This window comes from Rhinoraja longicauda, chromosome 33 (genome assembly GCF_053455715.1).
Source record: "Rhinoraja longicauda isolate Sanriku21f chromosome 33, sRhiLon1.1, whole genome shotgun sequence".
Lineage (NCBI taxonomy): Eukaryota > Metazoa > Chordata > Chondrichthyes > Rajiformes > Arhynchobatidae > Rhinoraja > Rhinoraja longicauda.
The window spans coordinates 27137925-27157096 of NC_135985.1; the positions used below are offsets into that span (position 1 = coordinate 27137925).

The 19172-nt window shown below is 47.5% G+C and overlaps 1 protein-coding gene across 1 annotated transcript in view; it reads right to left on the bottom strand.

Moving 5' to 3' along the window:
* agbl1 (AGBL carboxypeptidase 1) overlaps positions 1-19172 on the bottom strand; it is a 312383-nt gene that overhangs the window by 187577 nt on the left and 105634 nt on the right. Inside the window, exon 17 of the mRNA XM_078427109.1 lies at positions 16366-16516. Within this exon, the coding sequence (XP_078283235.1) occupies positions 16366-16516 (151 nt within the window). The remainder of the gene's footprint in view (positions 1-16365; positions 16517-19172) is intronic.

Consider the following 19172-nt stretch of genomic DNA (forward strand, 5'->3'; position numbering starts at 1 on the left):
CCATTGCTGTTCCACCATCATTCCTGCTAGGATCCTTTTTGAGTCGACCTTGGCCAGCTCCTCTCTCATGCCTTCATAGTCTCCTTTGTTCAACTGCAAACCCGACACTTCTGATTTAACCTTCTCCCTCTCAAATTACAGATTAAAACTTATCATATTATGGTCACTACCTCCGAACGGTTCCTTTACCTTATTAAATCTGGTTCATTGGACAACACTAAATCCAGAATTGCCTTCTCTCTGGTAGGTTCCAATACAATCTGCTCTAAGAATCCATCTCGGAGGCAATCTACAAACTCCCTTTCTTGGGGTCCAGAACCAACCTGATTTTCCCAGTCTACCAGCATATTGAAATCTCCGATAACCACAGTGGCATTACCTTTGTTACATGCCAGTCTTAACTCCTGCTGCAACGTGCACCCTATATGCTGGCTACTGTTTGGGGGCCTGTAGATAACTCCCATTAGTGTCATTATGTGTTAGGTCAGAGATGTATGTAGCTCAGCTCACAGCAAGAATGCATTTAAATAAACAATATCAAAAAGATCAGGCAGCTGTACCATCAGAGCAATTTTGTGGCCTACAGAAAAGAAAATTGACCTTGCTTAAAATCCTAGCATGCAGCAAGAAATGAAGGGCATTCTGTAACAAATTTTCTAAACCCAATCCACACTGCCTTTACTCATCTCGGTTGGTCCAAATAATCACCTCTAACCCCTTGACCCCAACCACACAGGACAAAGGACATGGGAACACCACCCCCTGCAAGATTCCTCCAAATCTACACCATCCTGACTTGAAAATGTATCGTTGCCCTTTCATCTTTACTGTGTCTTCATGTTCATAAGTTCACAGAGCAGAATTAGGCCATTCAGCCCATCAAGTCTACTCCACCATTCAATCATGGCTAATCTATCTTTCCCTCTCAACCCCATTCTCCTGCCTTCTCCCCATAACTACTGACACCCTTACTGATCAAGAATCTAGCAATCTCCGCCTTTAAATATACCCATTGACTTGGCCTCCACAACCATCTGTGGCAATGAATTCCACAGATTCACCGCCCTCTGACTGAAGAAATTCCTCCTCATCTTTCTAAAGGTACGTCCTTTTACTCTGAGGCTGCGGCCTCTAGTCCTAAACTCTCCCACTAATGGAAACATCCACTCCACATAGAATCTATTCAAACCTTTGTAACTCTGGTAACTTTTGCCCAAAAGCCCTGGAGGAGTGGCATCTCCTGAAGATGTGCAGTGGCTCAAAGACTCAGTTAGGGATGAGCAATAAACCTCAACCTTGCCAGCGAAACCAAGATTCCAAATTACATTTAAAACATTCAAATTCAAAGTAATTAGCAGTAGTCAGGGCATGATGAAATTGTTATTTTTGCTGCAAGTTATTCTAATGTGGAATACACTGCCTGAAATGTTAGTGAAAGGGCATTCAAGTGTAACTATCGATGATAATTTGATGAAAACCCAGGTTGGTAAATTACAAAGTGTGAGACTAATCTGATATCTTTCAAGGAGCTTGAGCATTAACAATAAATGTCCTCCTTCTGTATTTAAGATTCCACAATACAATTCCCTTCTGCATTCATAAACCATATTCAGCATCCTAAAGGCATTACAAAGCACTTTGCTGTAACTGAATTAATGTTAAACTGTTATTACCCCTGCTGCACATGCAAACGTGGGAGAGCATTCCCAACCTATAGGTGGAAATATCATGAGAATGCTTGAAGTACGCTAGCTCAGACAGAGGAGTGGCACAGCTGGTAGAGCAGCTGCCTCATGGCACCAGGGACCTAGTTCGATTGACCTCGGATGCTGCCTGTATAGAGTTTGCATGTCATCTCGAGGGGATGTCCTCCAGGTGCTCAGGTTCCCTCCCACATACCAAAGATGTGCGGATCTGCAGGTTAATTTGCCTTCAGTAAATTGCCCCTAAATTGCCAACGAGATCTGGGTGTCCTAGTGCATCAGTCAATGAAAGGAAGCATGCAGGTTCAGCAGGCAGTGAAGAAAGCCAATGGAATGTTGGCCTTCGTAACAAGAGGAGTTGAGTATAGGAGCAAAGAGGTCCTTCTACAGTTGTACCGGGCCCTGGTGAGACCGCACCTGGAGTACTGTGTGCAGTTTTGGTCTCCAAATTTGAGGAAGGATATTCTTGCTATGGAGGGCGTGCAGCGTAGGTTCACTAGATTAATTCCCGGAATGGCGGGACTGTCGTATGTTGAAAGGCTGGAGCGATTGGGCTTGTATACACTGGAATTTAGAAGGATGAGGGGGGATCTTATTGAAACATATAAGATAATTAGGGGATTGGACACATTAGAGGCAGATAACATGTTCCCAATGTTGGGGGAGTCCAGAACAAGGGGCCACAGTTTGAGAATAAGGGGTAGGCCATTTAGAACGGAGATGAGGAAGAACTTTTTCAGTCAGAGGGTGGTGAAGGTGTGGAATTCTCTGCCTCAGAAGGCAGTGGAGGCCAGTTCGTTGGATGCTTTCAAGAGAGAGCTGGATAGAGCTCTTAAGGATAGCGGAGTGAGGGGGTATGGGGAGAAGGCAGGAACGGGGTACTGATTGATAGTGATCAGCCATGATCGCATTGAATGGCGGTGCTGGCTCGAAGGGCTGAATGGCCTACTCCTGCACCTATTGTCTATTGTCTATTGTCTATTGTCTAGTTTGTAGAGAGTGGATGAGAAAGAGGGATAACATAGAACTAGTGTGAACGGGTGATTGATGGTCAACATGGACTTGGTGGGCTAAAGGGCCTGTTTCCATGCTGTATCTCTAAACTAAACCTAACACCACATGTTATTTTTTATATTTCCTCATACGGGAAGGAGGCTGTTTGCTCCATTAAATCTTTGCTGCAGAAACAGAATTTCTGTTTTAGTTTGATGACCTTTCAATCAAATCGAGAACATTTATAAACCAAACTTGTTCTAAGTTGCAAAGAATGCAACTTTATCCCTCTCCCCACCTTTGGTTTTACTTAGACCCTCCTGGTCTCTGTCTAATCAGAATAATTTCCTTTGTCCTCTCCACCTATTCCCAACTTCTCTACAACTGAAAATCTATTTGTTTTTTAACTTTTCCTTCATTCTGATGAAAGTTCATCAACCTGAACCATCTAATTTCCTCTCTCCACAGAAGCTGCCTGACTTGCTTGAGTTTTTCCAGCATCTGCTGTTTTTGGATTTCTGGTACCATAAGTCAGAACAGAATCAAGGTACCATACAGCCGACTGCAAGGCCTATGGCTGATCGTCCAAACACAAAAATACCTGCTGCTAATAGTGTATCAATTCCCAACATAGATCCACACAGGACATACACACCACTGTACATACACACTAGTAATACCACAATGATGTGTGTAGGCTGCAAGAGATCAACAGTTTCTGAAAATGGTCAGTCATTCTGTATTAATTATGACATTCATCTTTCCCCTATTGATTAAGTAGTTCAATTTTCAAATTCCTGAATTTTATGCATCGTTCCCAGTGACAGAGGGTGATTCAGTAAACACAGAGGTCAGGAGCTGAGCGAAAATCAATTTTCAAAAGGTATGGAGCGTAATGAATTGCCAATGTGGATATAATTGTTTAAATGTCTCTGTGTTTGTGGGGTTCGGTAGGAATTAGCAAATAGCCCCACTGACAGTGTCTGGTGACTGAGAAATGGACAAAGATGTGGGGAAGAGTGAGGCACCTAAATCAACTGGTAGCTTGTGTTGCTCTTCACATCACCTGCTGCCAGTGGAACTATGCAGCATGCAGATTGCACGACAGCACTGGCCAATGTAGATGTGCAGCTGTTCTATGTAAATCTGAGGCAAAAGCTTGTTTGTCCAGGGTATTGGAGTTTGTTGAAGAAATAGTGTGCTGTGGATAACCTGGTGAATGTTTATACTTTGTTTTCCAGAAGGCATCTGATAAGGTGCTGCAATCAAAGGTGGTGCAAAATGCAAGCCGTTGGTGTAACAGGCAACGTTCTGATGTGGATAAAGGAATGCTGCTTAACAGGAAACTGAGAGTATGCAGAAATATCTCTTGCCAACCAGAAATAAAAAAGACCAACCAATTGATGTGCCACAGGGATCAGTACTGGTGTCTCAACCTTTTACAACTTCAAATAAATGACTTGAATGAAGAGCGTCATGCTGGCACATTGGTAGAGTTGCTGCCTTACAGAGCTTGTAGAGCCAGACACCCGGGTTTGAGCCCAACTACGGGTGCTGTCTGTACGGAGTTTGTACATTCTCTCCGTGACTGTGTGAGTTTTCTCCAAAATCTTTGGTTTCCTCCCACACTCCAAAGATGTACAGGTTTGTAAGTTAATTGGCTCGGTATAAATGTAAATTGTTCCTAGTGTGTGTAGGATAGCGTTAATGTGTGGGGATCGCTGGTTGGTGCGGACTCGGTGGGCCAAAGGGCCTGTTTCCGTGCTGTATCTCTAAACTAAACTAAAAGGGTGCGATTGTTAAGTTTGCGAATGATACAAATATGGGTGGGAAAACAAGTTTAGTTTAGTTTAGAGATACAGATTTAGATTTAGAAATAGGCCCTACACCCCATTGAGTCAGCGCCGACCAGTGATCCCCACACACTAATACTATTCTACACACACTAGGGACAATTTACTATTTTTACCAAGCCAATTAGCCTACAAACCTGTAGATCCTTGGAATGTGGGAGGAAACCGGAGCACCCGGAGATAACCCACACAGGTCACATGAGAATGTACAAACTCCGTTCAGACAGCATTCATAGTCAGGATGGAACCCGGGTCTCTGGTGCTGTAAGGCAGAAACCCCTTCCTGTGGCTCCGTGCCTCCCACTATTTGTGACAAACACTTAAAGAAGCTACAAGAGATATGAAGTAGGATACAATCCAGCTGACAACCCAGCGGTATAAATATTGATTTCTCTTGCAACCCTCTCTCACCAACCCTCCCCCACCAAAGACATTGTACTAGCTTCAAAGTCATCTTGTTGAGTCTCATTGTATGTAACTCATTTTCACCTAGGCCACAGCCAACAATGGTCTATTATCGTTACATTTTTGCATATCTTTCATTAATTTGTTCTATATCTCTCTATATCACCGTCTATATTTCTTGTTTCCCTTTCCTCTGACTCTCAGTCTGAAAAGTCTCGACCAAAACGCCACCTATTTATTTTCTCCAGAGATGCTGCCTGTCCCGCTGAGTTACTCCAGCTTTTTGTGTCTATCTTTGAATTAGGTCAAATGACTGGATAAGATCTAGAGGTTGTAGTATTCTGTGGGATAATGCAGGTTACCTAAGTGGCGAGAGATTGTTGATCCGGTAAGAGGGATTTGAGTGCACCTCTATATGATACAGAAAAGGACAATATTCAGGTGCAACAAGTAATTAGGAAAGCTCACAGAATAACTGAGAATTATTCTAGAGGAGATGAATACTAAAGTTCAATTGCCTGGGGCTTTGGAGAAGTCCATTGAGCTGCTGCCTCACAGCACCAGAGACCCGGGTTCGATCCTGACTACAGGTGTTATACAGAGTTTGTACGTTGCCCCCGTGACATGTGTGCGTTTTCTCCAGGTGCTCTAGTTTCCTCCCACACTCCAAAGACGTACAGGTTTGTGGCTTCGGTAAAATTGTAAATTGCCCCCAGTGTGTAGGAACTGAACTGAACTGGAGAGCATTAGTGTGCAAGGATCGCTAGTCAGTGGGAGCTCAGTGAGCTGAAGGGCCTGTTTCCGCGTTGCATCTCTAAAACCAAAACTAAAATCACATCTGAAATACGGTGTCAGTCCCTCTAGGAAAGGATATTATGCATTGGAATATTTGAAAGAAGATTTATTTGGTTGATACCGGCTATGGGGCATGGAGCGGTGGGGAGAGTGGGGTATGGAGTGATTGTCTTGAAAGGAAACATTAGACCAACTAGCATATCCACAACCTCTCCCTCAATGCCAGCAAGATGAAGGCGAAGGTTAATGACTTCAGGACGCGTGGTGGAGTACATGCCCCAATCAATATCAATGGTGCCAATCTAGAAATGGTTGAAAGATTCAAGTTCCCTGGCTTTAATATTACCAATGATCTGTCGTGGAGCAACCATACAGATGCGACCGGCAAGACGAAACACCAATGCCTCTACTTTATGAGAAGGCTGAGGAAATGTGGAATGTCTCCAGTGACTCTTACAAACTTCTACCGATGCACCATAGAAAGCATGATGTCGCATCGAATTACAGCTTGGTTTGGGAACAACTCTGCCCAAGACCAGAGAGATTGCAGAGTGTTGTAGATGTAGCCCAGTCCATTTTGCTGACCAAGCTTCTCACCATCTACACCATGCTGTCTCGGAAACGCAGCCAATATAATCAGACATCTCCCACCCCGGTCATTCCTTTTATTCCCTACTCATGTCCGGCGTAAGGTACAGATGCTTGAAAGTGTACACCACCAGACTAGACAACTTCTTCCCCTCTGCTATCAGGCTTCTGAAGAGTCCTTCCACAAGCTCGGGTACTGGTTGATTCACATATACCCGATTGAGGACATTGGACTTTATCTAAGGAACTGATGCGCTACAATGCGCTACAATGCTGAGAACTATATTCTACACTCTGAATCTTCCCCCTTTGCTCTATCTGTTGTACTTGAGTTTGAACTGATTGTGTCTATGTACGGAGTATCTCATCTGATAGGATAGCATGCAAAGAAGCTTTTGACTGTACCTGTACATGTGATAATGATAAAGCTGAACCTGGATTGGTGAAGCGAGGGGGCGAGGGGTTTTTGGGCTGGAGGGAAACAATCACCATTGCACTCAGATGGCTGAGATTTTATTGAATAGCTGGGCAGCCAACTTCTGCCCCCAACCCGTGTGTTTGTAGCTGCTATCATTAGGCAAATTACTACAGTTCCAGAGTCCACAGAAATCCAATAATTTAAGAGAGCCAGAAGTAATTTATTGTAAAAAATAATGACAAATTCTGTGAACTATAATCCAGCTAATTTCCATAGAATTACCTGTGGTCGTGTCACACTGACAATCGGGCATTTAGGTATTCTAGTGCCAAGAATAACAAAGTAAAAAGAAGAGAATAAATTTTAATTTCATGCAAATTTTTCATTACCTAACAAATCTCAGAGCCATGAATGAAATATATAGTGCAGTTCAGGCGTGGTAGTAAGCGGTACATTCAATGCCTTTAATGAGGCAGATGCTCTCCACTGCTCTGTTTATACCCTCCTTTTTTCTCACACAATGGGCTCTGCTCATATATTAAGTGCACCCACAGCATATCTCTCTTTCTGACTCTCTAACCTGGGACTGGTGTGGTTCGTTGAACTATTCCTACCACTATTCAACAGCCAATTCACGGAGAAACAAAGAACTACAAATGCTGATTTATGCCAAAGATATACACAAAGTGCTGGGGTAACTCAGCGGGTCAGATAGCATCTGGCGATCTGCCCTCTACAGCTTCCACACTCATTGTTCTGCAGCCCCGCACAGCCAGCTTCTACTTTCTCGTGAATATCCTTGAGCAGCACTTCCCCGGCAGACCCATTGTCTCTGCCTGCTCCTGCCCCACTGAACTCATCTCACATACCTCTATGCTACTCTATTCCCCTTGTCCAATCCCTTCCCACCTACATCCAGGACACTTTGCACCATTTTCTCTGACGGTCTGAAGAAGGGTCTCGACCCGAAACGTCACCCGTCCCTTTTCACCAGAGATGCAGCACGGTGGCACAGCGGTGGAATGGCTGCCTTACAGTGCTTGCAGCGCCGGAGACCCGGGATCGAGCCCGACTATGAGTGCTGTCTGTACGGAGTTTGTTGTCTGTACGTTCTCCATGTCACTTGCATGGATTTTGTTCTCCTGTACAGCGTCCGAGCCTCACAGCTGTGAATACAACTCCTTATGCACTTTGATCTTAGTTGACAATTAGATGTTCATCGCAAGAGAGCAAAGTCGACCAAGAGACTGATTGTCCTTACTGATTCGAGCTTTGTTTCCATGTTGTGAGAGACAGCAAGAGATGATTCTACTACACCATGACCTCACTCAAGCTTTCTTAATTCAGCATGCTCAGCCTGTCCTACTGCAGGAGATCCTGCCAATCTATGGAGCACGACATTACTAATCACACTGAGTACAAAGAGTTCTCAGCCAAGATGTGTAGGCCAGCAAGTGGTCAGCCCACCTCCAGCCTATCTCCGGCCCACCTCCCCACAGACTCCCCCAACATCCCTCCCCCAGGACCTCCCCCCCACCTTGCCCCCAGACCACCCCATCTCCCCTACAGCTGCCCCCACCACCCCCCCACCTTACCCCCAGACCATCCCAGCTCCCCTACAGGCCCCCCACACCTTCCCCCAGACCACCCCAGCTCCACTACAGCTCCCCCCACCTTCCTCCAGACCACCCAGCTCCCCCACGCCCCCCCCCACCTGTTCCCAAGACCACCCCAGCTCCCCCACAGCTCCCCCTATCCCGTCGCCAGACCACCCCATCTCCCCTACAGCTCCCCCCATCCACCCCACACGACCCCAGTTCCCCACGCCACCCCACCCCCACCTTCCCCCCAGCCCCCCCACACCCCCCCCACCTTCCCCCCAGACCACCCCAGCTCCCCCCATCCCCCCCACTGGACCCCAGTTCCCCCACGCCCCCTCCACATTCCCCCCAGACCCCCCACGCCCCCCCCCACCTTCCCCCCAGCCCCCCCACGTCCCCCCCCAGCTCCCCCACACCTTCCCCCCAGACCACCCCAGCTTCCCCCATCCCCCCCACATGACCCCAGTTCCCCACGCCACCCCCACCTTCCCCCCCACGCCCCCCCACCTTCCCCCCAGACCACCCCAGCTCCCCTACAGCTCCCCCCACATTCCCCCCCAGACCACCCCAGCTCCCCTACAGCTCCCCCACGCCCCCACCCCCCTCTACATCCACCCCAGGAGTTTGGAGTCATAGTCATAGAGTCCTACAGCACAGAAAGAGGCCCTTCGGCCCATTGTGTCCGCGCCGCCCGTTACCAAACACTGTCTAATTTTAATCCCATTCTCCCGCATTTGGACCGTAGCCCTGAATGTTGTAGCATTTCAAGTGCCCATCCAAATGCCTCTTAAACGTTGTGAGTGTTCCCGCCTCCACCACCACCCCAGGCAGTGAGTTCCAGACTCCAACCACCCTCTGGGTGAAAAAGTTCCTTCTCACATCCCCCCGAAACCTCCCTCCCCTTACCCTGTATCTATGTCCCCTCGTTGTTGAACCTTCCACCAGTGGAAGAAGTTCCCCGCCATCTACCTTATCTATGCCCCTCATGATCTTGTACACCTCGATCATGTCCCCTCTCAGCCTTCTCTGCTCCAGGGAAAACAACCCCAGTCTGCCCTGTCTCCCCTCATAGCCGAGGCCCTTCATCCCTGGCAGCATCCTGGTGAATCTCCTCTGCACCCTCTCCAAAGCTATCGCATCCTTTCTATAATGTGGTGACCAGAACTGTACACAATACTCCAGCTGTGGCCTCACCAGTGTTCTGTACAATTCCATCATTACCCCCTACTTTTATATTCGATGCCCCGACTAATGAAGGCCAGTAACCCATATGCCTTTTTAACCACCCTGTCCACCTGTCCTGCTGCCTTCAAGGACTTGTGTACCTGTACTCCAAGGTCCCTCTGTACCCCTGTCTTCCCTAGGGTCCTTCCATTCATGGTGTACTCCCTCTCCAAGTTATTTCTGCCAAAGTGCATCACCTCGCACTTTTCAGGATTAAATTCCATCTGCCACTGCTCCGCCCATCTGACCATCTCATCGATATCTTCCTGCAGCTTGCAGATCCCTTCTTCGCTATTCACCACCCCCCCTACCTTTGTGTCATCTGCAAACTTGCTGATCATGCCCTGTACGTTGACATCCAGATCATTTATGTAGATTACAAACAGTAAGAGACCCAACACCGATCCCTGCGGCACCCCACTGGACACCGGCCTCCAGTCACAGAAGCACCCTTCTACCATCACCCTCTGCCTTCTGTCACTAAGCCAGTTTTTTATCCATTTTGCCAAGGTGCCCTGGATCCCATGGGCTCTTACCTTCTTGACTAGTCTCCTGTGTGGGACCTTGTCAAAAGCCTTACTGAAATCCATGTATACCACATCCACTGCACTACCCCCATCTACCTCCTTGGTCACCCCTTCCAGTGTGGGAGGAAACTAGAGAACCCAGAAAAATACACGCATGTCACGGGGAGAATGAACAAATTCCGTACAGACCGCACCCGTAGTCAGGATCGAACCCGTGTCTCTGGTGCTGTGAGGCAGCAACTCTGCAGCTGCGCCCAATTTCTTCTCATTTTTGCTGGGCACTTTAAACTGTTACAGTGACTCTTCAATTGAGTTATCCATGTCATGCCACCAACACGCTTCATAATTATACATTTATATCAAACTTCCCCTCTCCCTTTTTGATTCAGTGGAAATAATCCATTTATTTCTGATCTGTCCTATGGCCATCTATATACTAAAACTCTCGTTTGTTATCTTGTTTGTGACTGAACTTCAGCCAAAACGGTACACGATAGCGCGACAATTTTAGGCCCACCTTACTCACCTTCATCACTTTAATGGTAAAAATGGTAGTTTTATTGAAATTGGTGTTATATTTTTTAAGTTATTCACATTTTAATGTTTTTAAAAACCCGCGCATGCGCAGTCGGGGGAGGGGCGGTCCTTACGTAAGATGGCCGCCGGGTGACTGCACGTGCGCAGTTGGGGGAGGGTCGCCATTTTCGTTCAGCTTCCACTTCTCGCCAGACGCCCGTTTGGTTTCGCGGCCCAAGTGGGGGGAGCGTCACCGCGCCGCTCCAAACCCTGGGCGTCTCCATCATGGCGCCGCTCCCGCTCCCGCTCCAAACCCCGGCCGGCTCCTTCACTAGAGGGCCCCGGAGTTCCCGCCCCGCCATCGCCACCGGCGTTGCTCCAAACCCCGGCCGGGCGTCTCCATTATGCCCGCCTGTCCGCCCCGGAGCCCCGCCCCGCCATCACCGCAGCCGCCGCTCCCGCTCCATAATGGCCGCCGCCCCATCCCCCAGGCTCCTGCTGAACCATCGCGTCTCCGCCGCCGCTGCTGCTGCTGATTCTGCCCGCTCTAAATCCTGGGCGTCTCCATCTTCGTCGACAACTTTCGCTCAGCGCCGCCGCTCCTGCTGTCGCACGGTCTGTCTCAGCCATGACGTCTCCTTCACCGCTCAGCACTGCTGGGCCGCCGCCGAGCAGTTAAAGGTCAGACTAATTAGACCAAGCGGACCCACTGGGCCCAAACCCCTCCTGTATTCGCGCAGCGCCCGACCCCTCCCCCCTCTCCTCCTCCCTCTCCTCCTCCCCCTCTCTGCTCCTCCCCCCTCCCCTCTCCTCCTCCCCCTCCCCTCTCCTCCTCTCCCCCTCTCCTCCTCCTCCCCCTCCTCCTCCTCCCCCCCCCTCCTCCTCACCCCCCTCTCCTCCTCCCCTATCTCCTCTACCCCCTCCTCCTCTCCTCCCCTCCTCTATTCCTCCTAACCCCCCTCTACTCCTCCCCCTCCTCCTCCCCCCCATCTCCTCCCCCCCTCTCCTCCTCCCCCCTTTCCTCATACCCCCCCCTCTCTTCCAACCCCCCCTCTCATCCTCCCCCCTCTCCTCCTCCCCCCCCACTCTCCTCATGCAGACCTCCGAACCCTTCCGAATTTGGCAGAAAGCTTCCGCCTTCTTATTTCATTTCTGCCATTCCAATTTTGCATCACATACCTTGACACTTGCCCTGCCACTTGCCCTGCCACTTGCCCCACCCCACCCCGCCTCTTGCCTGGCCTTGCCGCTTGCCCAGGCCGGACCTCGCCATTCACTGGGCCTCTCTCACCTCTACGCTTGCCCTGCCGGGCCTCGCAGCTCGCAGGGCCTCGAGTCGCCTCGCCGCTCGCTGTTCCAGGCCTCTGCTCGCCAGGCCGGGCCTCGCCTCACCGCCCACCGGGCTTCGCCGCTCGCATTGCCTTTCCCCTTGCCGCTCGCCGGGTCTCGCCTCGTCGCTCGCTGGGACTCGCCTCACCGCTCGTCGGGCCTCACCTTGCTTCGCTGCTCCCCGGACAACGCCGCCCGCCCGCACCTTGCCGCCCGCCCGCACCTTGCCACGCCGCCCGCCCGGGCCTGGCCTCGCCGCCTGCCATGCCTGGCCTCGCCGCTCGCCGGACCCCTGCTTCGCCTCTCCCTGGGCCTTGGGTCACCTCGCCACTCACCAGGTCTCTCCTTGCCGCCCGCCAGGCCATTGTGATTTGCTGTTGAAGACCACTGGAGCAAGTATGTCTTCAATGAGTTAGGTATGTGCAGTTTTAAATGAGACTCTTTCTTCCTAACTTTGTCATACATTTTATGACCATTATTCTTTTATTCAATATCAAGAGAATTGGGATGTGTACGGAAAAACCAAAATAGAAAAACAAAACAAAACAATTTTTTCTTTGTTGTAAAAAGCATTTCTGTTCAATAACCTTTCTATAAACACCAGAATATACTCATGCTACATTGATGCCTGGTGGAAGAACTGCACATTCTCGATTCAAGATACCCTTCGAAGTGACCAATAATACAATGTGCAACATTGAGAAGAACTCCAACATGGTTCATTTGATCAGGAGTGTGAGACTGATTGTTTGAGATGAGTGCCCGATGATTAGGAGGGAGAGCTTTGAAGCAGTGGACAGAACTCTTCGAGATCTATGCAAAAAGAACGATGAGCCTTTTGGCGGCATTCTTACCATTTGTTGTGGCGATTTTCAACAACTCCTTCCTGTTGTGAAAAGGGGAAATGATGCTGATGTTGAAAATTCTTGCATCAAGAAATCCTATTAACATTCAAATTGTTATATTTTGTTATTCACATTTTAAACTTTAATAAATCTCTTTTCCACTTGCTGTGCCCGTCAGCCGCCCATGTGCAGTAATACCTCCATGTTCCACGTCACAATGGAAACCCGACGGGCGGGAATGGCGGCGCTGCCGGAGAGCCCCTAAGAATGGAGGGGGGGGATAAGGAGGGATGGAGTGGGTGACTGGGGGTGGGTGGGAAGGAGGGAGTGGGTGGGGAAGAACGGGGGTTGAGGGCATGGAGGGGAAGGGAAGGTGTTAGACCAATGCAGAAAAAAACACAATTTTAAAGAAAAATCGCGATTTTCACTGAGATGTTTTTTTAAAAAAGCCATTTATTTTAAAGAAAAAAGTGCCATTTTCCCACGTCACAATGGCAACCCAATGAGTTGTGGGCCCAACGGGTCCACTTGGACTAGTAGCTAATTAATCATAGCATTTTCATTGGTGAATTATTGCTCAGTATTCCAAATCTGCCTGAACTATTGTTCCCTCTTGTCTCTATATAAATATTACCTGAGAAAACGTCAATGTTCAAGCATTGTGCCTTTCTGACGCCCATGAGTGTACTCTGCATGAGAACGGCAAAGTGACAATGAAAGGAGCTGGGAAACACAAGGCTGATCATCTTTCAATCCAGTGAAGTGAGCTCCTGAAGAATAACTATCAATCACTAAACGTTCTAGCCCTGGTAGAGTAGCATCCATATTCAATCAGCAGAAATTAAGGCAGAGTTGAGATTGCACCCATACATCTGCCCTGGCTGGGGATCCTCCAGTGGGATGAATTGAACAGGTTGATGCAACTGTATGCTGCTTCTAGCTCTGCTCAACAATGTATGGACTTCAAGACATTTGATCTTAGACAATAGACAATAGGTGCAGGAGTAGACCATTCGGCCCTTTGAGCCAGCTCCGCCATTCACCGTGATCATGGCTGATCATTCTCAATCAGTACCACGTTCCTGCCTTCTCCCATACCCCCTGACTCCACTGTCATTAAGAGCTCTATCTAGCTCTCTCTTGAAAGCATCCAGAGAATTGGCCTCCACTGCCTTCTGAGGCAGAGAATTCCACAGATTTACAACTCTCTGACTGAAAAGGTTTTTCCTCATCTCCGTTGTAAATGGCCTACCCTTTATTCTTAAACTGGCCCCTGGTTCTGGACTCCCCCAACATTGGGAACATGTTTCCTGCCTCTAGCATGTCCAATCCCTTAATAATCTTATGTTTCAATAAGATCCCCTCTCATCCTTCTAAATTCCAGTGTATGCAAGCCTAATCGCTCCAGTCTTTCAAAATACGACAGTCCCGCCATTCCGGGAATTAACCTAGTGAACCTACGTTGCACTCCCTCAATAGCAAGAATATCCTTCCTCAAATTTGGAGACCAAAACTGCACACAGTACTCCAGGTGCAGTCTCACTAGGGCCCTGTACAATTGCAGAAGGACCTCTTTGCTCCTATACTCAACTCCTCGTGTCATAAAGGCCAACATGCCATTATCTTTCTTCACTGCCTGCTGTACCTGCAATAGACCCGCCAATATTTCTTAGAAAAGTTATTCCACCACAGGAAACCCATATTCAGATGCCAATTAGACACAGCATGGCTCTTTGGCCCACCGAGTCCACGCCAACCATTGATCACCTGTTCACATTAGTTCTATGTTATCTCCTTTCTCATCCACTCCTTCTACACTCAGGGGCAATTTGCAAAGAGCAATTTAACCTACAAACCTGAACTTTGGGATGTGGAAGGAAACCAGAGCACCCAGAGTAAACGCATGCAAACTCCTCACCGACAGCACCTGAGGCCAGGATTGAACCCACGTCTCTGGCGCTGAGGCAGCAGCTCTACCAGCTGTGCCACTGTGAAACTCTTTGTATAAAATTGTGTTTGGAACTATTGCAGATTTGCTGCTATATTCAGGCCCAGAAAAGATGTTGGCCTGACTAAATGTCAGAAGGGCAAGTGTTCAAATGCTAGTCCAGATGTTTGTCTGGCCATCTCCACGAGCACTGTGGCTGGGTACTGGGGCAATGCTGCACTCACAGCCATGCCAGCCTTCAGTGAGATCTCACACACAAACTCAATGTGTCATTTCAATCAATCATTGAAAAAGTCCAAATCATTATTTTGGAGACCAGAGCACAAGCCAATGATTAACACCAGCCAACAGGTGGAAGCAGGTTGTATGATCTTCATTCACATAAATTGGCTGCACCATTTCCTGCATTACAGCAGTTACTGAAACATAGAAACAAAGAAAACTTCAAGGTAATGAATTAGCTACAAAATGCACTGGGATATCACAAAGGTGTGAAATTTAGTTTAGGTTAGTTTATTTATTGTCATGTGTACCAAAGTGAAAAGCTTTTGTTGTGTGCTAACCAGTCAGTGGATAGAGAATACGTGATTGCAATCAAGCCATTCACAATGTTCAGGTACATGATAAAGGGAATAGTGTGCTGTATAGTGGATCCTCTCTTGGTTCTCTCATTCCTGGGACACTAAGAAAGTTACTTTCAACAATGCAAGTGCAACAAGCATTGTAACAGGTCAAAGTGTTGATTTGTTGTGCACTTAACTCACTTGCAACTGACAGATGCTGTTTAGCGATGTTAAATTCCTCTTTCAGTTTGAACTGAACACAGATATAAAAATTAGCAAACCCAGCATAATTTTAGCATTTAAAGATTATGTTAATGAAGACGTTCATATTTGGACAGACCAATCCTTCAAATTCCAATCCTTCAGACAAAGATTCTTCAAATTCTGCCAACCATTATATGAAAATAAATCAGGCAACCCCCCAAGTCTGCAACGTTAGTCTCATTCCCACATTAAACAATAACAGTGGGACTGATAGAATCCCTGCTTCATAACGGCAGACACCTGGGTTCAATCGCGGTGGCCCAGCGGTAGATTTGCATCCTTACAACGCCAAAGACTCGGGTTCGATACTGACTATGGGTGCTGCCTGTATTGAGTTTGTACGTTCTCCCTGTGACCGTGTGGGTTTTCTCCAGGTGCTCCGGTTTCCCTCGTGTGTAGGATAATGCTGGTGGACAGGGATCGCTGGTCGGTGCAGACTTGGGCCTGTCTCCGCGCTGCATATCTAATGACTAAAGGTAAGTGGGAGACTCTGGGGGGAGTTGATCGGAGTGTGGGGGAATGAAAAAGGGGATTCATTGGGAGATTGATCTAAATGGATAGTTGAAGATCAGCGTGGACTCAGTGGGCTAAAGCCTCTCTGTGGCTCTCAGGCTCTCTGACTCCATAGTGGTTGCATCATCCCCATCTCTCCATGAGATACATGTCTACATGAAGATACAAGACAATCCCAATCAGAGCAGTGTACGGCGCACCCACATATTGCCGTGGTGAGGTATGCAAAGATTTGAAACCAAATGCATTGGGAAGAAAGGCTTGAAATAAGATTACTTACAAAATTGTTGCAGCTGTTCGGGTTGGGAGCCAGGGGTTGCGGTAATGGTGATAACTGGGCAGTCGTTACCGCCCAGTGTGGAACACAACACTTGGTACCTGAAGTAAACCTGATCACTATTGATCGACTGTTCCAGCAGGTACAGGTGAGTCTGAAGGAAACAGAATAGACCTTGATGTAGATAGAGATGCGAGAGATACTGCAGAAGTGGAAATCTGGAGTAACATACAAGTTCCTCCAGCAACTTGCATTTTGCTCCTTGATATAAATGCTTGCCTAGGATTTCCTACTACATTTCCAGACTTCTCGGAGAAAGATGAATTTCTTCAGCTGAGGGGATAATCTGGTATTTAAAAACTTCTATCTGAGCCAGTAAGTTAAGGTTGATAGATACAAAAAGCTGGAGTAACTCAGTGGGACAGGCAGCATCTCTGGAGAGAAGGAATGGGTGACGTTTCGGGTCGAGACCCTTCTTCAGACTATCCAGAGATGCTGCCTGTCTCGCTGAATTACTCCAGCTGTTTGTGTCCATCTTCGGTTTAAACCAGCATCTGCAGTTCCTTCCTACACAAGTTAAGGTTGATTATTACCACAGATCCCTAAAAGTGAGCAAAGTAGATCACATGTAAAGAAAGTATTGGCATGCTTGCTTCATTGGTCAGGGCATTGAGTATAAGAGTTAGGAAGTCACATGGCAGCTTGAAAGGACTTTGGTCAGGTTGCATTTGCAGTATTGTGTGCAGTTTTGATTGCCCCAAGACAGGAAGGAAGCTTTGGAGAGGGTGGAGAAGAGGTTACCCAGAAAGCTGCCTGGATTAGAGGGTATTAGCTATAAGTAGAGGTTAGACAAATTTTGATTATTTTCTCTGGAATGCCAGAGACTCATGAGAGACCTGATAGATGTTTATAAAATTATGGGAGGCATAGACTGAGATCCTTTTGCTCAGTGTGGAAATGTCAATGACTAAGGCGATACCTTTAAGATGAGAGAGGGAGAGCGGGGCAAACGTTTTACACAGTGAGCGGTGGCTGCCAGGGGTAGTGGAGGAGGTAGAGTGGCATTTAAGAGGCTTTTAGATAGACACTTGAATATGCAGGGAATGTAGGGATATGGGTCATGTGCAGGCAGAGGAGATTTTGGTAGGACAAATCAAAATAGGACGTACAGGGTAAATGGTAGGGAATTGAGGAATGCAGTGGAACAGAGGGATCTGGGAATAACTGTGCATTGTTCCCTGAAGGTGGAATCTCATGTGGATAGGGTGGTGAAGAAGGCGTTTGGTATGCTTGCCTTTATAAATCAGAGCATCGAGTATAGAAGTTGGGATGTAATGTTGAAATTGTACAGGGCATTGGTGAGGCCGAATCTGGAGTATGGTGTGCAGTTCTGGTCGCCAAATTATAGGAAGGATGTCGACAAAATGGAGAGGGTACAGAGGAGATTTACTAGAATGTTGCCTGGGTTTCAGCACTTAGGCTACAGAGAGAGGTTGAACAGGTTGGGTCTTTATTCTTTGGAGCGTAGAAGGTTGAGGGGGGACTTGATAGAGGTTTTTAAAATTTTGAGAGGGACGGACAGAGTTGACGTGGGTAGGCTTTTCCCTTTGAGAGTGGGGAAGATTCCAACAAGGGGACATAGCTTCAGAATTGAGGGACAAAGGTTTAGGGGTAACATGAGGGGGAACTTCTTTACTCAGAGGGTTGTGGCTGTATGGAATGGGCTTCCGGTGGAAGTGGTGGAGGCTGGCTCGATTTTATTATTTAAGAGTAAATTGGATAGGTATATGGATAGGAGGGGATTGGAGGGTTATAGTCTGAGTGCAGGTAGATGAGACTAGGTCAGGGAGAATGGTTGGCGTGGACTGGTAGGGCCGGACAGGCCTGTTTCCATGCTGTAGTTGTTATATGTTGTTATATATGTTATTAATTTAATGGCATCATGTTCAGCACAGACATTGTGGGTTCCTGTGCTGTATTGTGCTGTGTTCTATGTCCAGTCACTGGTTCCCAACTCAAACTGATGTTTATTTGTAACCCTGGATCAGTAAACAGCGAGGATCTGGGCTAATGATGACTGGCCCACTCTAACTGGAGTAATCACGGGCTAATGACGACTGGCCCACTCTAACTGGAGTAATCACGGGAGGATGACGACTGGCCCACTCTAACTGGAGTAATCACGGGAGGATGCAGCTGGAAACACCGCCGCAGAGTTCCACTCAGCAACGTTCAGCATCTTCAGAAAAATAGGAGAAGCCAAATGAAGAAATATCAGAGACAGCCGACTTGCTAAGGGAGGCAGGAATGGGCCAGAGGACATGTTCCTCAACGAGCATGACACATCAAACTGAGGTTAGACCTGAAGCCTGAGACATGTAAGAAGTCCCATGGCTCTGTTTGGAAAGTTCATATTTAATGACCAGATTATATTTCTGGCCTCAACCAACACCATACTCAAACATATATTTAATTTGTTACTGCTGAGGGGTGTAAATGGATCTACAAATGACTACTTGTTAAAGACCTTTATATTGTGTAAAGAGCTTCATGAAATGTGAGCTCATCGAAGATTCTTTGTATTGAATTACGCAGGAGGTGAAGTGCTGTGTTAATACTGGTGTCACAGATTAAATTTGAGCCCCATTTTGAGTTAGAGATCAGGTTGCAATGGTGTCAGTTCATTTTACATGTGCTTTAAAGATTATTTATAAATGAGTGTTCCATCAAATATCTGGTGAAGCAGCTTCACGCTCTGAAGGGAATCAAAAGAATTTGTCACCAGGAAGCGAAATAATCTGAAATATCTT